At 37.0% G+C, this 16,823-nt stretch overlaps 3 protein-coding genes across 3 annotated transcripts in view; 1 reads left to right on the plus strand and 2 right to left on the minus strand.

The window, feature by feature from the left end:
- Positions 1-4,632, minus strand: part of LOC111498575 (trafficking protein particle complex subunit 8-like) — a 20,404-nt gene extending 15,772 nt beyond the window's left edge. The window contains exons 1-4 of the mRNA XM_023149866.1: positions 4,184-4,632; positions 3,962-4,056; positions 1,017-1,113; positions 259-363 (exon numbers count right to left, since the gene is read on the minus strand). Of these exons, the coding sequence (XP_023005634.1) occupies positions 259-363; positions 1,017-1,113; positions 3,962-4,056; positions 4,184-4,343 (457 nt within the window). The 5' untranslated portion in view covers positions 4,344-4,632. The remainder of the gene's footprint in view (positions 1-258; positions 364-1,016; positions 1,114-3,961; positions 4,057-4,183) is intronic.
- A 2,509-nt stretch (positions 4,633-7,141) lies between these two features.
- Positions 7,142-7,921, plus strand: LOC111498828 (dof zinc finger protein DOF3.5-like). Its single transcript, XM_023150200.1, has one exon. It carries the CDS (start codon positions 7,142-7,144, stop codon positions 7,919-7,921), a length of 780 nt encoding a protein of 259 aa, XP_023005968.1.
- A 4,075-nt stretch (positions 7,922-11,996) lies between these two features.
- On the minus strand, positions 11,997-13,497 carry LOC111498577 (E3 ubiquitin-protein ligase PUB22-like). Its single transcript, XM_023149867.1, has one exon. The coding sequence runs from the start codon at positions 13,427-13,429 to the stop codon at positions 12,203-12,205; it is 1,227 nt and encodes a 408-aa protein (XP_023005635.1). The 5' UTR covers positions 13,430-13,497; the 3' UTR covers positions 11,997-12,202.
- Between the last annotated feature and the right edge of the window lie 3,326 nt (positions 13,498-16,823).

The following is a 16,823-nucleotide window of genomic DNA, read 5'->3' on the forward strand; positions in this document are numbered from 1 at the left end:
TTTTTTTTTTTTTTTTTTTTTTTTTTTTTTTTTTCCCCTTTTGATAAGAAACGAGAAGTATCATTAAAAAAAAAAAAGGACGGACTATACAACTTAAAAGGAAGTAAATGAAGGAATCCATATCTAGGAAATTATTGAAGAATTGAATACGAACATCAAACTTCCAATGAAATTATTTTCTCATATTATTATGCACATCTTCGTGAAATGTGATAGAATCAAAATGCATGATAGACAGTATATCAAAGAGAAACTTACATGCCACTGGATGATCAAAAGCTTCGTGTTCTGAAAAGGATATATTACGTATAAGCTCTTTGTTAAACAACTGGAACCACAAAGGTAGAATTGCAGACTCAATACCTGTGGAGGACGCAAAATATCAGTTAATAAAGTTTAAAACCAATACCATACTTACAAACTCCATGAGCATATTAGCCTCTTTTTTCATTTTCTCAATGAAAAGATTTGTTTCTTGTAAGAAAAACCAATATCATAACTACAGAGTTTTGTTAAGCCAGTCATAATTCAAAGATGGTGTAAAGCATAAAGGGACCGAAAAAAGAAACCACATAGAATGTCAACGTTAATCATGAAGGTTGTTCCCTGACCAATGAAAATGGGGGAACTGGAAATCTAAAAAAGGATAGTAAATTAGTGCATTTACATAATCTCTTTGACTTTTCCTCTTTTTTTATTAGAAGAAAATCAGTTCTGATCTAGTTTCAGATATAGAAGCTGCTCTAATTGTTATTCATAACGGAGGAAAAAACAACCGACTACATGTAATCTCTTTGAATCAAGATCTGCTTTTAACAATCTGTTTTAATTTTAAAAACGAGTTAATATTAATTAAAGAAGTAAAAAAACCAAAAAAGGTCAATATTTTACTAAGAAATTTTGCAAGTTACTGAACTAAATAATAATTGATGTCAGTAATTCTATAATGATTCAAACTAGTCCCAATGAACATACAAATAATGAGATCCAAGAATCTAGAGATGAACAGTACTTACAGTCAACCACATCATTAATTTGAGGTGGGTCAGAACATAATTCAAGATCTTTTTCACTGGCTTGTGTAATAACTTGTTTCAGTCGCTCTTTTGATGCCTAAATGAATAATTCGGAAAGTAGAGAATGAGAGAGAGATAGTTGAAAGAAAAAACGAAATAAGTCCTGATATAATGGAGATAAAATAAAAGACAGGAAAATGTTACTGGAGTCTCACTTTTTTCTATATCACTGAAATATTTTGATGGTTTAATCATACCAGTGAAAATTGTAGGAAAAAGATAAGGGTATTCATATGGCTCGATGGCTCGAACAAACCAAACTACCCAACCCAAACTATAAGGGTTGGGTTGGGTTGAATTCTTGAAAAACCAAAAAATTGGTTCGATTAGCAAATTGGATTTTTTTTTTTTTTTGTCAAGTTAGGGTTCACAACACAACTCTATTCTTAAGATTGTTATGAATATGAAAAATGTTTGACATTTGTAACAGATGTTAGTAATGTGTTGTGGCTTGTGAATGTTTGATATTTGAGTTTTATGAGATTTCAGTTATTAATACATGTGGATAAATATGATTTTTTTTTAAATAATAAAAAAAATGAACATCCTACGACCCAACTCGAAAGTAGAGTGTTTGGTTGGGTTGGGTTGTGAATTCTATTTGAGTCATTCGAATCACCGACCCGAAATTTCAGGTTGGTCCACAAAAAATCTCCAACCCAGCTCAGGGGTATAAATTTGCCACTTAAGAAACTTCCATTTTAAGAATTTCCGATGATGCTTGAAAGTTTCATCTTTATGACTCTTCACTCTATTTGCCACATTTGCAACTATAGCATGTGCAGAAGTTTGGTACACAGAAGGGCATGCTTTCAAGTTGTACCTTAGAAAATCACCCGATGTTTCCATAATTTTTTTTCTAACCAGATCCCAATTCTCAAATACAATGGCTGTTTACTTCTAAATAAAGCAGAAACAAATTTAGAAATTATCACAATGTTCTAAATAAAACAAAATCCACAACAGTTCACACCCTTTTAAAGATTCTCTTTATTGGTGTTAATGTTGACACCCTTTCCAAGATTATAGTCTTTAATCATTAAGTTACAATTGAAGTTCTCTTGTAATCCACCATGCAAAATAAAGTTGCAATAAGGCTCTCAAGTTAGCCAATATAGTAAAAAAAAAGTGCAATTACAAAATGACAAACTTTGTACGCCATGAAGGAGAAAGAAACATGATCAACTCTGACAGACTGTTCTGATCTTTTTTCTTTCTACATTGAAAATTATCTACTTCCTGTGTATCCAAATTACGTAGAGAAATGTGCAAATACTATAAAATCAGAACGGATTATTAGTCCCTTAGTTATATGTTGACAAAACCCAGGAGAGTCAACTCTATCACGTAACTAGGGGGAGAGACATTTAGACTGTAGACATCCATCAATCTGAATAAAAGAGAAGATGCCACCAAACCAGCCAGTAAAATTGATGATTAGTATCTTCCAATTTTCTTTTGCAAAGGAAGTACTAGCTTGGTTAGAGATGGTAAGTTGGGTATCTTTTCTGTAATTTTTCATATGTGTGTAGTTCAAAGAAAGCATCCAAAGAAGATGATAGGTCTCCTATTAGAAGCGTGTACAAGTAGAAGTGTCTGAGGAAGGATAGTCAGGTAGAACGTAATTAGTTAGTCAAAGGGGTCCACTATTTTGTAACAAGTACATGGGTATGACGGTAAGGGAAAGGAGCAAGTGTACTTATAGGAAATACAATAGCTGAGCAAGGTACGTTTTTGCTTATTTGTAGTTTGGGTGCATTTGGGCGCAATTGGGAGAGACGGTAAGCTTTTGAATTCTTTGTTCCAGTGAACTGGGAAGGCTTTCAAGCCTTTCAACCTTTCCATGAATGCAAATCCAGGTCACCCCTCCGAAGGAAAAGAATTCCACCAACCTTCCAAAGTGTCCAAAAACAGGGGGTGCTCCAGCAACAAGTTTTCAAACCTCAAGGGAACGGTGCCCCATCTTTGCAAACCCGAAGTTAAAAGTATAAGGAAGTGACCTGAAAAAATTCTCACTTGCCTGTACACAGACCTCTTTAAAAGTTCTCATTCAGCCTTCAGAGAGAAGAAATCTATCAATTTTAGAACTTGGCGGTCTATCACCTGAACTATACCAAGTGAAGGAGCCATTTTTTAAGGGAAGATCGAAAAGATTCAGTTCATCAATTAAAGAATTGAACAACGTCATATCTTGGGTGATTATAGTAGCAAAAGATCTTTCTGAAAGACATCTGGCCATATCAAAATCTCCCCCTATACACCAACAATCGAAACACAAGCCAGCTCTGTCATACAGCTTTTGCCAAAAATCTCTCGTTCCTTTGCTTGAAGGGGATTTCTTTTTTCCTGTTTCTTGCCTGTACTTCTTCATTTCATCATTATTTCTTTGGTGATTCTTCCGAGTTGTGGCTCCTCACATGAGTTTAAGGTCTTCTCTTCCTTTTTACTACCAAAAATTCTATAATCAACTTCTTCTAAGTGCACCAAATACGAACACATTAAAAAATATCCTCAACCTAATTCCTTCCAATTATTTAAAACCCTCCCAAAAAATTAATTGACGGGTTGGCAAAACCCCAGACATTAACCAAATAATTCAACAACTAATAGGCAGAAGCCAATTCATTAATAAAATTATCTAGTTTATCTCGACATATCACAACTAACAGGGAATTTTCCATTTCAGTACCATATCATGTTGTAGTGATTAAACTTGGCTAGTTGGTTTTCACGTAAGCTTCCAGTTAAGCTAATAGTTAACCCTTGTTCAGTCACCGTCAATTTAACTGAATTCTTTTGTATTGGTTATCCAAACTACAAATATGCAATGTATAGTTGTCCAACTAACTTCATCATGAACCAAACATCTCGTTTAAAATGTTTACCTCTAAATTAGGTTGACGAATGTCCGAACCGTAGAACAACCGTGAGCCGAATTTCTTAATCCTGTAAGGTTGATCACTGGCGGTGCGTACGGGCACTGAAACAAGAAAAAAGAAGCCCAATCAAACATGAAAATTCTCGCGTCCAATTCGAATGTTCTCACAACTCCGTGCAATGTGTATGTACTAAATTGAATCTGTATGAGGAAGACAGCAATGGATTACCGTCAATATTGTCGAACGAGCAAAATGGTGTGAGCATCTGGACGAATGAGAGACCGTTCTTCAGACAGGCTTCTTCAACAAGAGGGGTATTCAGCACCATGATAACCGGAGTGATCTCCTCCAGCAGCATCCTGCCCAGAGGTGTATTTTCCGGATCCATGTTTCCCTTTCTTTCAGCTGCCGGCAGTGACTAACGCCGGCTTCAATAACGGAAGCAAATCGCCTTGCTGAATCAACGCAACTCCCCGAATTAGATACTTGCTGCTAATTGCTAATAGACCATTAGATTTCACCGGCGGCAATGGAGAATTGAGCGAGCAGCCGTGGTAGACAAGAATTCCGGGCTGTTCTGGGGATGGACTACTGAGGCAGCAAGCTACAGACGATCCTTGTCAATTTCGCGGTCTAGTGGCCCGTTTGTTGTTGAGACTACAGACTCTTCACCCGCTGTACTGCAAGGCCCTTTTTCTTTTTTCTTTTTCCTTTTTTTTTTATTTTTTTTTTTTTTTGAATCCGAAGTATTTTAACTATGCTGAGGTGAGATAATGTATGTTAAAAAAGAAAACATGTTTCGTCCAAATAATTAAATGTTTTTTTTTTTCTTTGCATGTCAAATTTAAAGAAAAAAAAATAGTTGTTATACATTCTATATCAATTAAATAAGTTTTGTTGTTAAAAATAAATAAATAAAATTCAAATTAAACAAAAATAGAAAAATATTTAATATTTAAATTATGTCATATTATATACACATATATATATATAGTGTGTGTGATTATCCCTTCCTCACGATATGTTTCCACAGCCTTGTAAGTAAAAGTTCGTCCACCTCTCTAATCAATATAGGATCTCACAATCCACCCTCCTTGGACGTCCAGCGTCCTCGCTCGCACACCACCCCGTGCTCAACTTTGATACCATTTGTAATCTCTAATCGATGTAGAATCTCACAATTCACCACTTTGAGGCCCAGCATCCTCATTGGTACACCTCCCCATACCCCATTCTGGTACCATTTGTAATCTTCAACCGATGTGGAATCTCACAATTCACCCCCTTGAGGATCCAACATTCTCGCTAGCACACCCCCCATGCTCGACTCTGATATCATCTGTAACAACTTAAGCTCCTCGTTTGCAGATATTATCATCTTTGGGGTTTCTTTTTAAGAGCTTCCCCTATCATATGCGAGGTTTTCACACTCTTATAAAAAAAAAATTTGTTCCCCTCTCTGACGACGAACGTGGGATCTCCCATATTAAAAATACAAAATCATGATAGACTATAAAGAAAAAAAATGTTAAAGCTAGTAACTATAAAATAACCATAGTTCTTAGCCCTTTACTTATCTTGGCCGTCCTTTATGTGGTGATCCAAAAAAATATGCTGTTTTGGCATGTTATTGGGAAGACTTAGCATAAGATTCATTGTAAATATGCATTTATCTCCAAAGCTGGAAGGCATACCCTTCTGAAATGACTGTCTCTGCAATTGTTGGCTTCTCAGTAACATTATTACTTCTGGTAACTTCTTTAAGGTTGAACAGTATTCATTTGTTTGACAGGCTAGCTGCCTAAGTTTGGTTATATATATAATATATGGAAAATACAGCAGAGGATCTTGGCCAGTTCATTAAATAACCTTGTAACTTCTGCTGAACGGAACCTAGAAGATCTCCCTCTGCCATTACATTCAACTATAATTTCATGATTCTTTGATGAAGTTATTGTCGTAAGTTGTCATAAAAAATAAATTCATGCTATGCATGTTTTCACATTTATTTTGTTCATTTGGTTCATCTTCCCTTTCGATTCATGTATGACGTTAATACTTCTACGCTTGCTTATCTAAAGGGTTGTCTAGATGGTTGAAATACATAGAGTTTGATTGAATTTGAGTGTCATCTTGTATTTGCTGAGGGAGATTTGGGAGGAGGAGATATTATAGCGATATACACTTTGTAAGCACTTTAATTATTGAGATTTGTTGCTACCCGTGGATGTAAAAGAATTCTTTTTCTCCGAACCCGTAAATCTTTATATCTCTTTTTTTAATTTATGTTTGTGGGTATTTGAGTGCGGTCGATTTTACTTCCACTTCCGTTACAACAATGTGTATAAAACTTTAGTTTCGGCATTCGGACATTCGTCTGTGGCAAGCAACCAGATTAACTGAGATTATTCCTCAGAGTCCTACTGCAACTTCAACTACACACACGTTTTAGGTGGTGCATCATGCTAGCTAGCTTCTAACCCTCTACCTGCAGTTCCCTGCCTCAGTTACCTGCAACCTCCACAGCCACCCCCTCAGCATCTTAGGCCACCCATTATGGCTCCACAGCTACCAGCCCAGTTCAAATGCAAATGGTACACGAATTTTGGCGATTTGGGTGCACGAACTCTAATTGAATATGAACTGAAAGTCACCATTTTTTGTCTTTATTTTACGTGATCCAAGAAGCCCATGATCCAAGAGATCCTTTCTTTACTCTTGTACGCTATTGCAAGAGAGAGATTCCCACTATTCCCTTTTTCTCTCTCCTCCTCCATTAATATTGGAAAAAAAAAAAAAAGTTTGAAACTTTATGAAAGAATATCTAAATATCTCAAGGGATTGGATGACCCAATTCCTGATAGCACAATAAAAATAAAACCATGTGGGCTTTCTCTTGATATCATAAACCAAACCCTAAACTTAGGTTCTCGAGGCTTTTGCTTCCCCATTAACCCTCGTATCCACCAATACCCTTTTGCCACGTAAGTCAAACACCGACACCGACACCTCGTATTAGCCTTCGGATCAGTGGCATAATCTTTTTTCTTTCCTCATGTGCTCATTAGCTTGTTCATCTTCTTCAAAACCCCACCAAAAAAATTTCTTCTTTTAGAGAGAATTTTGCAAATCTTGTGATTTAATGCCAATTCCCATCTGGGTTTTCTCTTAGAATTCCATTTGATAATGGAGAGAGGTTGGAAGCCAATGGTGGAAATGTCACCAAATTGTCCTAGATGTGGCTCTTCTAATACTAAGTTTTGTTATTACAACAATTATAGCCTCACCCAACCTCGCTACTTCTGCAAGGGTTGTCGTCGGTACTGGACTAAAGGCGGTTCGCTTCGTAACATTCCTATTGGTGGTGGCTGTCGGAAGAATCGACGACCGGCTAAACCTTTAGCCCTAACCCCATCCTCCTCAACCTCTAAATTTCACCATAGCAACGATAGAAGCTGCCTCAGTCACCTCCACCGTCTCCCTGACCCCAACGGGTCGCTGACAATCGACTTGGCGGTTGTCTACGCCAATTTCGTGAACCAGAAGCCAGACATGCCAGGGACTTTTCCGATGACCGATACTTCTGCATCGAACGGAGCCGGGAACTTCTTGGGTTCCGGTGAGAATGGTGGAAATTTTTGTGAGTTTTCCTCGCAAGAATGTGGGTTAGGGGCCAGTGATTATCAAGTGGCGGATTGCTTTGGGTTAGAGGAGAAGAATGATGATCAAGTGAATAATATTGAAGTGGCGGCGGCGGCGGCTCGAGAGCTTCAATTGCCGCCGCTGCCGGGGGAGGACATGGTCGTGGGCGGTTGGTCAAGCTCTATGATAATGGTGAATCATCTTTGTTTGCAACCAACAAGAGTGGAAATGTTTGCAATGGAAACTCAAGATCCAAATTTGGTTAGTGGTAATTGGAGCCCTATTGATTTGCCAAGTAATTATGATACATTTTCAATGGCTTAACAAATATACATCTATTTAATAATTTGTGGTATTTTTAAAAGATGTATTTTTGTGTATGATCTTCATATATATTTGTGTGTTCGTGTTTTATTGTACATTGTTCATGTATACATATAAAAAGAAAAATACTTTAATTTGAAGTTGTTTGGTCGCATATTCTATCTTCGCTATGTATAATAAATAATTATTGCAATCATTGAGTGATGCACTAAAAGGGTCGTTTCTCATCATGTCTAACTCTTAATTTGGTGTATATTAAGACTATTCTCACAACTCAACACAAACCTGCTAAATCCTAGAAATAGTTGGATGGTAGCGGACTTACAATTGTACGACACTCACTTCCCAGCAATAAGTGAGATAAGCCAATTCGTTCTTGCGTCGCTTATGGCCAACCGACATATGTTCGAGCTTCTGGCCCCGGTTCAAAAAGAAAGTTTTAGAAAATGGGGCAGATAGATTTCGAAAGATAATTTTGATTTGAAAATTTGAAATTGGTGTTATATGTGATGCAAGAAAAAATGCAACAACAACAACTTAGAGATTATAACTATCGGGTAAGGGGAAGTTGACAACCTGTTAAATCCTAGAAATAGTTGGTTTCCACGTCTCTTTTAGCATGTTTTGCTTCCACTCCATGTTTTCTAAGAAAATTCCTAAAAGTTCACCTAATATAGAATTGTTACAAATGAAATATGCTTAATTAATGATTTCTTCTAGGGAACGTGTAATGTATTAAAAAAAAAAACACCCGAGAGAGAAAACTGAATAGCCGTAGTTTTTCATCGGAGAGTTGCCGACGAGTCCTTCTTGGAGTGAAGTAAGAACTCGTGTTGAGATTTCCTCCTCTTTCGTCAAGATCAGAAAAAAACCCGCGAAGTAAGAATTCGAACTATACCTTCCAGATCTGAGATCTTTGTTTAGGAGTAGAGTGTTTAAGTCTACTACCTTCATCCAGGGAAGATCCGGCGCTGATTTTGGCGAGGAAATCGGACGAAACATCGGGATCTGAGAACCTTTCCAAGAACGTAAGGATGTTACCGGACCTCTTTCCAACGCTCATAACTCACCGTATGACTAAGCAAAAATCAAGAAAAAAATATTGACACGTAGGTTGATAGATATCTAAAACTTTGTTGAAGAAACCATTTCTGTTTGGATTAAGAATCGAAAGATGGAAAATGGAGAGAACATCGGAAAACTAATCGGAAAACTTTGATTCTCTGCTAGGAGGAGAGAAAAGCCACCGGCGTGCCACGTGTCAAACAACCAGAGGACCGCGAGTGCCAACACCTCCGAACACGCGTCGAGCGCCGCCTGGGAAAACGCAGCTCCAGCCTCCTTGCGACACGCGTCCCTGGCAACGCAACCCGACCCGCGCCCGTCGGCCTACCCGATACCCACGCGGCGAGCCAACCCGAACCAACGATCCGCGGTCCACCCGAGCCACTGCGTCCGAACCGAACCCGCAACCCGTGACTGCAGAAAACTCTGGGCGCGTGGCACTCGCGCGTGGAACCTACGAGTGGTTACTACCCGGCGCGTGGCTTGCTCGTGGAAGCGCGTGTAAGGTTATTTTTGGCTCCTTCGACTTCTGTTTTCCCTATTTTCCTCTTGATTCCAATCCTAAACCCATTTTGTATGAAAATAGGACCTAATTGAGGAAAATCACGGCCTTTCGATACGCCAAGTGTGTGGAAACGTTGCGTAAGGGCACACATCGTCCAGGTAAGTCACCACACGGAATTCTAGGAAGTAATACTTGTAGGAGTCGCTTGGAATGCATGCATGCTAGTTTAATTATCTTAAGGCGTAGTTTCCCGTGACAGTATGTAGGTAATTGATTATTAAAGTAGGATGTATTATGTGAATGACTATGAGAATTACATGAGTATTGTTGTTAAGTTTTAAGTTTCTGCTATTTATGCATATGGATATTCTATGCTGAAAGGAGGATAGGAATTTGTGAAATCTGCGCTCCGGGAGTTGATGGACGTTATCGGCTCGTTGAGCTTGTATGTTTACTTTGCATGAATATTGTTTGATGACGTTGGATGATAGTTATGTACGTACTCAGCTAATTTTCATGGCCACTTTTATGATTAAGTCCAAAGATTCATGGTTAGAGCGTCAAGTCACCAAGGAATAGACTTAACTTTTCCCTATTAGTTTAACAGACCATCACGACACATGAAATATCTTTAGAATACTCTTAGGCTACTTGTGTGTGGATGGTGATATAGCTTCTGGGGGACCAGCGGGTTCTTGATCAGGACTCGACTGCTCGATAACCGTTTAGTATGGGAAACGGGATACCCACATCGTAATTGACCGTTTAGCTGGATGGAATAGGGGAGGTAGCCCTCCCAAATACAGGGGGATTATCATGGGACTAGGGGGTTGCAGCTCACTTCCTAGGCGAGACCCCAGGTAATCTCATACCCATACTGAGGTAGCCACTCGCAAGGCACTAGTCCAACACAGGTTAGCATAAAAAGAAACTCTAGGGGTATAAATAAAAGGTCTAAGAAGTCCGAAGGGACAAGTTCCAAGGGGGAAAGCCCTAATGAGCTAAGATCAGAATCAGTTGTTCTAAAACCAAGGGAAGTCCGTGATCGTTTGCTAAGTTTAGGGTGCGACAAGAGCCTACAAGTAGGTGGCTTACTGAGTATAAATTTTATACTCATTCTTGTTATACTTTTTTTTTTCAGGTACGTGAGGCGTCGAGTCTAAAGAGGGCACGTTGATCGATGTGGGTTGTCACAGAGGAAGCGTGTCCCAGGGCGTCAGTCTAGTTTACTGAATAGTACACTTTGTCTCTAATATTTCTTTTCTTGTTTTTTTTACTTAGGCACATGTCTTTTAGTAAAGAACGTGAGACAAGAATATTTATGTTCTCACTAAGAAACCGAGATTAAAACCTAAAACCAACTACTTACAATCATACGCCATAACTTATCTTCAATCGTCCAAATCCTTAATACTTTTTTGAATGATTTTCAAATGTTGGCTACTTTTCAGTTTGACCAATTTGGAACAAGGAGCTATGCCCTTTGAAAGTTTGTGTTCATATGCTGTTTTTGTGGACCAAAATAGTCAAACATATAATTAAATATAAAGTAGCAGCTCAGAATTGAGTTTATGCTCTCTCTATCTGTCCATTTCAATGAATTTCTTTTGGGTTTTAGACCAATCTTCCAATGGTTTTTAAAGTTCACAAGACGTTGATGAACAGACTTTTCAATTCTAAACGAGGCCAAGAGAATGGAACTTTCCTTGTCCGGTTCCCTTCTCCAAGAACCTGCTCATTTAGTTGGTGTTGATCATTAACACCATTCTCCGTCTTGTTCGACCCTCCAATTCCACCGATTAAATGAACATCACAAACACTAATCGTGAGATCTTACATAGATTGGAGAGAGGAACGAAGCATTCTTTTACAAGTGTGTGAAAATCTATCTCCTAACAAACTCGTTTTAAAAACTTTAGAGGAAGTCCGAAAGGAAAAGCCCAGAGAGAATAATATGTGATAGCGGTGGGCTTGAGCTATTACAAATGGTATCAAAGCCAAACACCTTGAGCTGACGTTGGGCCTCCAAAGGGGTGGATAGTTTGAGAGGGGAATAAAGCATTCCTTATACATGTGTAGAAACCTCTCTCTAACGGTGACGTTTTAAAGAGGGCAATATTGCATAGATTATTACACATTCATCCGGTGGGCTAATCGAAGCTTCTAAACCATGGGATAAAAGTCTCCCTTGCAGCCACAAGTTCAGTGGGGGAGTTTGAAATGATATCACCCAAAGTAGACGTTTTGGACGCCATTCCTCCAAGTTCAATCTTCTACACAAGTATTAATTATGAGCATATCTTGAACATTCAGCAAGCACCTAGAAGGATCGTCAAGACCTTAGTAACCATCCCAATCTCCCGAATTCAGCCTAAGCCCTCTTCTCACAAGCTCCCAACCCCATAAATCTTATGAATATGTATGTCCAAGATTGATGACATCCAAATGAAACATCCAACACGTAACACAGTTACTTCCATTGATATCACGAGCTATCAACTCTAATGTTGTAAGATTCGTCACGATAAAAATATCATAAAGAACAGTATGTATATCCAAATTAACATGAGACCTTTTGTAAATTTCTCTAAACTTCTCGAACCCTTTTAAATTTTGTTCTAAACATCCCTAGCTTACAATTGGGAGTGAATTATATACACAAAAAAATGGGAAGAAAAACTGAAGAAATTGGCCTTAAATTGAAGTCCGTTTTAATTTGCAGGATAAGAAGAAGCCAATTTGGAAGGAATACAAGCCGAATTCCTCCAAACTCGAGCATGCATCTTCAAAATTTCTTTGGCCTTCTCCTTCGTCTTGCTCCCACTTTCAACTTGCAGAACCAGGCAAAGCTTCGCCACGATCCCCAACTGCGCCATTTCCGTCAACACCGCCGGACTCCCTGAATATTTCGCCACCGAAAACAGAATCCTAACCGCCCTCTCACTCCCCACTTGCGACACTCTCAAGATCTTCTTCGAAACCACTGCCATCCCTCCGCCGTGACCCAGAAGCGCCGCTCGCCCTTCTGCACACCCACATAGCAAATCCATCGCCGTCAACGCCATCTCGGACACCCTCCTCTCCGGTCCCGAGAGTAATATCTCGACCAAAGCCACAACCCCACCTGCTTCAACCGCCTTCACTTTGTTCCTCCCCCATGTGCAGGCCGTAATCAAAATCCCCAATGCCGCTTTCAAACTCTGCTGCGATGTCTGATCCTTCAAGATCCCAACAATTTCCACAAACAGTTCTGATTTTAGGAATGTCAGCTCCATTGGGTCCGCCACTTCCAGTAATGATTTCAAAAGCAACGCCGCGTACGCTCGTGACTCGTACGTCCCCTGTTCCATGACCTTCGTCAACGAATCAAAAAGCTCGGCGTTTACGGTCAAGCTCTTCAACTTGGAATCAGAGAGGCGGAGATTATGGAGAGTGGAAAGCGCTTCATGGCAGGAAATCAAGGCGGTTTCGTTGTCGTTGTCGGAGATGGAATTGATGATAACAGAGGCTAGAAACTCAGGGGCGCCGGCGGATTCGATGCATCGGCGGTTGGATTCGGATTCGGCAGCGAGGGAACGGAGGCGGCGAATGCAGGAGAGAAGGGAGGAGGGAGTAGAGGAAGAGGAGGAGATGAGTTTGTGGATTTGTGGCTTGTTGATGGGGGGCTTGGGAGTGGGGAAGCGTTCGATGCCATGGTGGGAGTGGAGAGTGCACCAGGCTTGGATTAAGCGGCGGAGGGTGTGGTTGGGGGTGAGGGAATCGGAGTCGGCGGGGATGGGGAGCTTGGTGATGGGGCAGGAGGCGTTTTTGGTGGAGAAGAGCCAGGTTTCGATGGAGGGGCGGTCGTAGGTGATGCCGGAGGGGACGGTGACGGGGTCTTTCATGATTTGGAGGGAGATTGGGCAGAGGAAGTAGTTGGGGACTTCGATTTCTTCCATTTTTGGAGGTTGAAATTGCAGGATTTGATGAAGAAGAACAGAGGAATTCGTCGATTTGGACTTGGATTTGGGGGCTGTGGGGAGATGATATATATATATATATATAGAAGGGGCGCGTTGAAGGGAGATGGAAGTCAAAAAACGCGAGTTTAATTTGATGAAGAAGAGAGGATTGGGAGTTGGAATTTTCAACAAAAACTGGGATGGATTGACCATGTGTTAATAATGTTGGATGGCCTTCAACACGCCCGCCATACGCTTAAGATGCTTCCTCTCGGATGCTACACTTGCCACTGTTCAACCATCAATTTTATAATTTTATAATATTTTCATCACGTCTATTTAATCTTATATAGCTAAATATCGTGTTCTCCTTGAGAACAGTATAGTACTCTATTTCATTGCAAAAATTGGACATAATCAACTAGATCCCAGACAACATTCTTTCGAATCTCAAATATGATGCTACCCATAATGGCAGTAATTCACATATGCCTTTCTCCCCTCAATCAGTACTAGTTGAACAGATGAATTGATGTTTTTTTTACACTGATGGGGCTCAAACACGCATCTTTCGCCATGAGAGAGTATTAAACATTATATTAAAGTATGAAATATATATTAAAATATGAGAATCTCTGTTCCTATCTCCACACGATATAGAGAATTGAAATAATAGGGTATCGTCCTCGTCCCATTTGTGGACATCTTTCAGAAGTTTAGTTTAATAGCTCAATTAAGAAAAAAGAAAATCATATGAACTCATATATCATCCTCCATGGACACCTTTTCTTTGGTTTCTAAGTTTATGGAAAAAAAAAAAAAAAATCATATTTTGTTTGGATCTGCCAAAAAAAAAAAAACATTTAAAAATTGGAAATATAGGACAAAATTGTAATGCATGATGATGAATCCATCCACATGCCATATCAGATAATAAAACAGTTGACTTTTATGTTGACATTCTTTTTTAATTTTATGTTTGGGTGCTTAGCAATTAGGGCGTTATAATTATCATTTTTAATGTTATATTTCACAATTTTATTTTATGAATTGTTCATACAGTATGGGTGTTGAAATATATATATATATATATATATATGTTTTAATAATTTAGGAAGGATCTAGATTGAATTTAAATAAATATTTATTCTAGTACAATATATTTATTACAAATTAAGTAAAAATGTAATTAGATATATATATTTAAATGTTTTGAAGAATTAGTAGTGGAATTTGAAAAGAATAAAATAAAATTCAACGAAAAAAATATGATATTTTGTTTTTCACTAAAATAATGAAGCATTAAAATTTTAATTGTTTTAAAAAACTTAGGTTTTGGGATGAAGAGGGAATTAAAAATGTGTTGGGTGAAATTATTTGTTAATTTAATATAGGTATTGCGCACATTATGCATAAACGCATATTATTTTAACTTTTTTAAGACCAAGTCCATTTATTTAATATGGTATGAACCAAGATGTTGAATTTAATTATGCTTAATTTTTCCTAATCATACCTAATTAATATTTTATAATATTTGTAAGATAACTGTCTTTTAAAGTTGCCTAATTTGAAATTTAATTACAAACCCATTTAAACTTAATTTAATTCAATTTTTAAGAAGAATAATGAAGTTTTGTTGTTATAAATTTAGAGTAATTGTATTTTAATTTGAACCTTTTTTATTTATTTTAGATTACATTTATATAATGGTCCATTGTATTTGTGAGTAGACTTGAAAAATGTAATAAAGGAAGCATTTGTGCTTTACTTTAACTAATGACTATGTTTCTTTGCAATTCTATGTAGTTTAGGTTGCGTGTAGAATCATTCAAACTCACCATGATCAATCTTGTTTGTGGAGTGATACGAACCTTAAACAAGTGTTCTTGCCTTGAAATATTTGATTAACAAGAATTATTCATGCTAGACATGATTGACCTTACTTGTAGAGTGATTCGAATCTCGAACGAGTATTCTTGTCTTGAAATATTCAATCAACAACGTAATCCGAATCTTACTCCTCTTGTAGTGATTTCCATGTCAACTTGTTTTAGATATATCTTCGTGACAATATCGATAAAAGAATGGATTTGGTCCAACTATGATGGTCCCTGCAACTAGTTGGCCCAATTGCCAATTTCGCAATCTCTTTAACTATCATGACTTGTAGAGTATTTTTTGTCTTTTTTTTTTAGTTTACTCTAAAATTTATTAAGAACTCATTTCAAATCTTCAAAATCAACCCTAACGTAGAATTAAATTCAAATTCACAAAAAAATATTATCTCAACTAATATATTATTTTCTTTTGGAAATTAGAAGTTTCATAATTTTTGGGTCGATTATGAAATTATCTATAGATGTATTGAAGAATTTTAAAAACATTGTCATAAAAGTTCGCTAACTTATAATTTCAAAATTATCTATAACAAAATGAACTCTAATTCCGTGTATCATACTCATAATAGAATTTGAAATTTGGACTCGGTATTAGATGACTTCAATATTCATTTATGACATGATCACGTTATCTACTTATCTCAAATTGGTACTAAGAGTGAAAACTAATCACACAAATGAACACCGAATTTTTTAGCACATTTGGCACTTTCATATTTCTTAAAATATTCGAGACACACTTAATGTTTAAAATATCACATATATCTTTTAAATCTATAATCTATAAAATATCATACTTAATTTTTCATTTGGGCCTCCAACTTTAGGCTAATTGGCAAACACTATTTCTAATAATGGAATATATTGCATATAATTTCAATCATATTACTCCAAAGAATACAAAATACTTCTTTATAATACTTTTTTTTAATAATAATAAAAAAAGAAATTAATACAAGAAGAATGTTTCAAAATACATATTATTATTTAAATAAAATTGATGAAAATTAAGAATTTATTAAATAATCTAATTTTGATAATCAGAGTATAAAAAATTTATTTTTCTTAATTGATTTTAATGATATTTTGGAAATAATTGATAGTTTATTCTTAAACTTTTCAAAAGCTTTTGAAAAGTAGTTGTCTTTTTTAATTTAAAAAGAAAAAAAAAAGGGTAAATTTTTAGATAAAACAATTTGAATCCTTTATTTTTATTTTTTATTTTTAATTTCGAGTTTGGCTTTATCTAATTTTGAGTGTAACACAATTATTTGTAATTGACATATTTTATCGCTTAAACTTTATAATTTATTTATTAATATTATTGGCAATAATATATATATATAAAAACTTGAATGACTGAGACAATTAAAGTTTGTAATCTCCAACACTTAGTATGTGAGGTTGAATAAAACTCAGAATGTTACATTAATTCATCCGAAAAAATCGAAGAAGACAGGGAAGAACAAATGGAATAAAAAAGATAAGAA

The sequence above is a fragment of the Cucurbita maxima genome, unplaced genomic scaffold (genome assembly GCF_002738345.1).
Source record: "Cucurbita maxima cultivar Rimu unplaced genomic scaffold, Cmax_1.0 Cma_Scf00025, whole genome shotgun sequence".
Classification (NCBI taxonomy): domain Eukaryota; kingdom Viridiplantae; phylum Streptophyta; class Magnoliopsida; order Cucurbitales; family Cucurbitaceae; genus Cucurbita; species Cucurbita maxima.

What these genes read in the sequence shown, in the direction of transcription:
- LOC111498828 (XM_023150200.1), top strand. Translation starts at nt 7,142, where the DNA reads ATGGAGAGAGGTTGGAAGCCAATGGTGGAAATGTCACCAAATTGTCCT.
- LOC111498577 (XM_023149867.1), bottom strand. Translation starts at nt 13,429, where the DNA reads ATGGAAGAAATCGAAGTCCCCAACTACTTCCTCTGCCCAATCTCCCTC.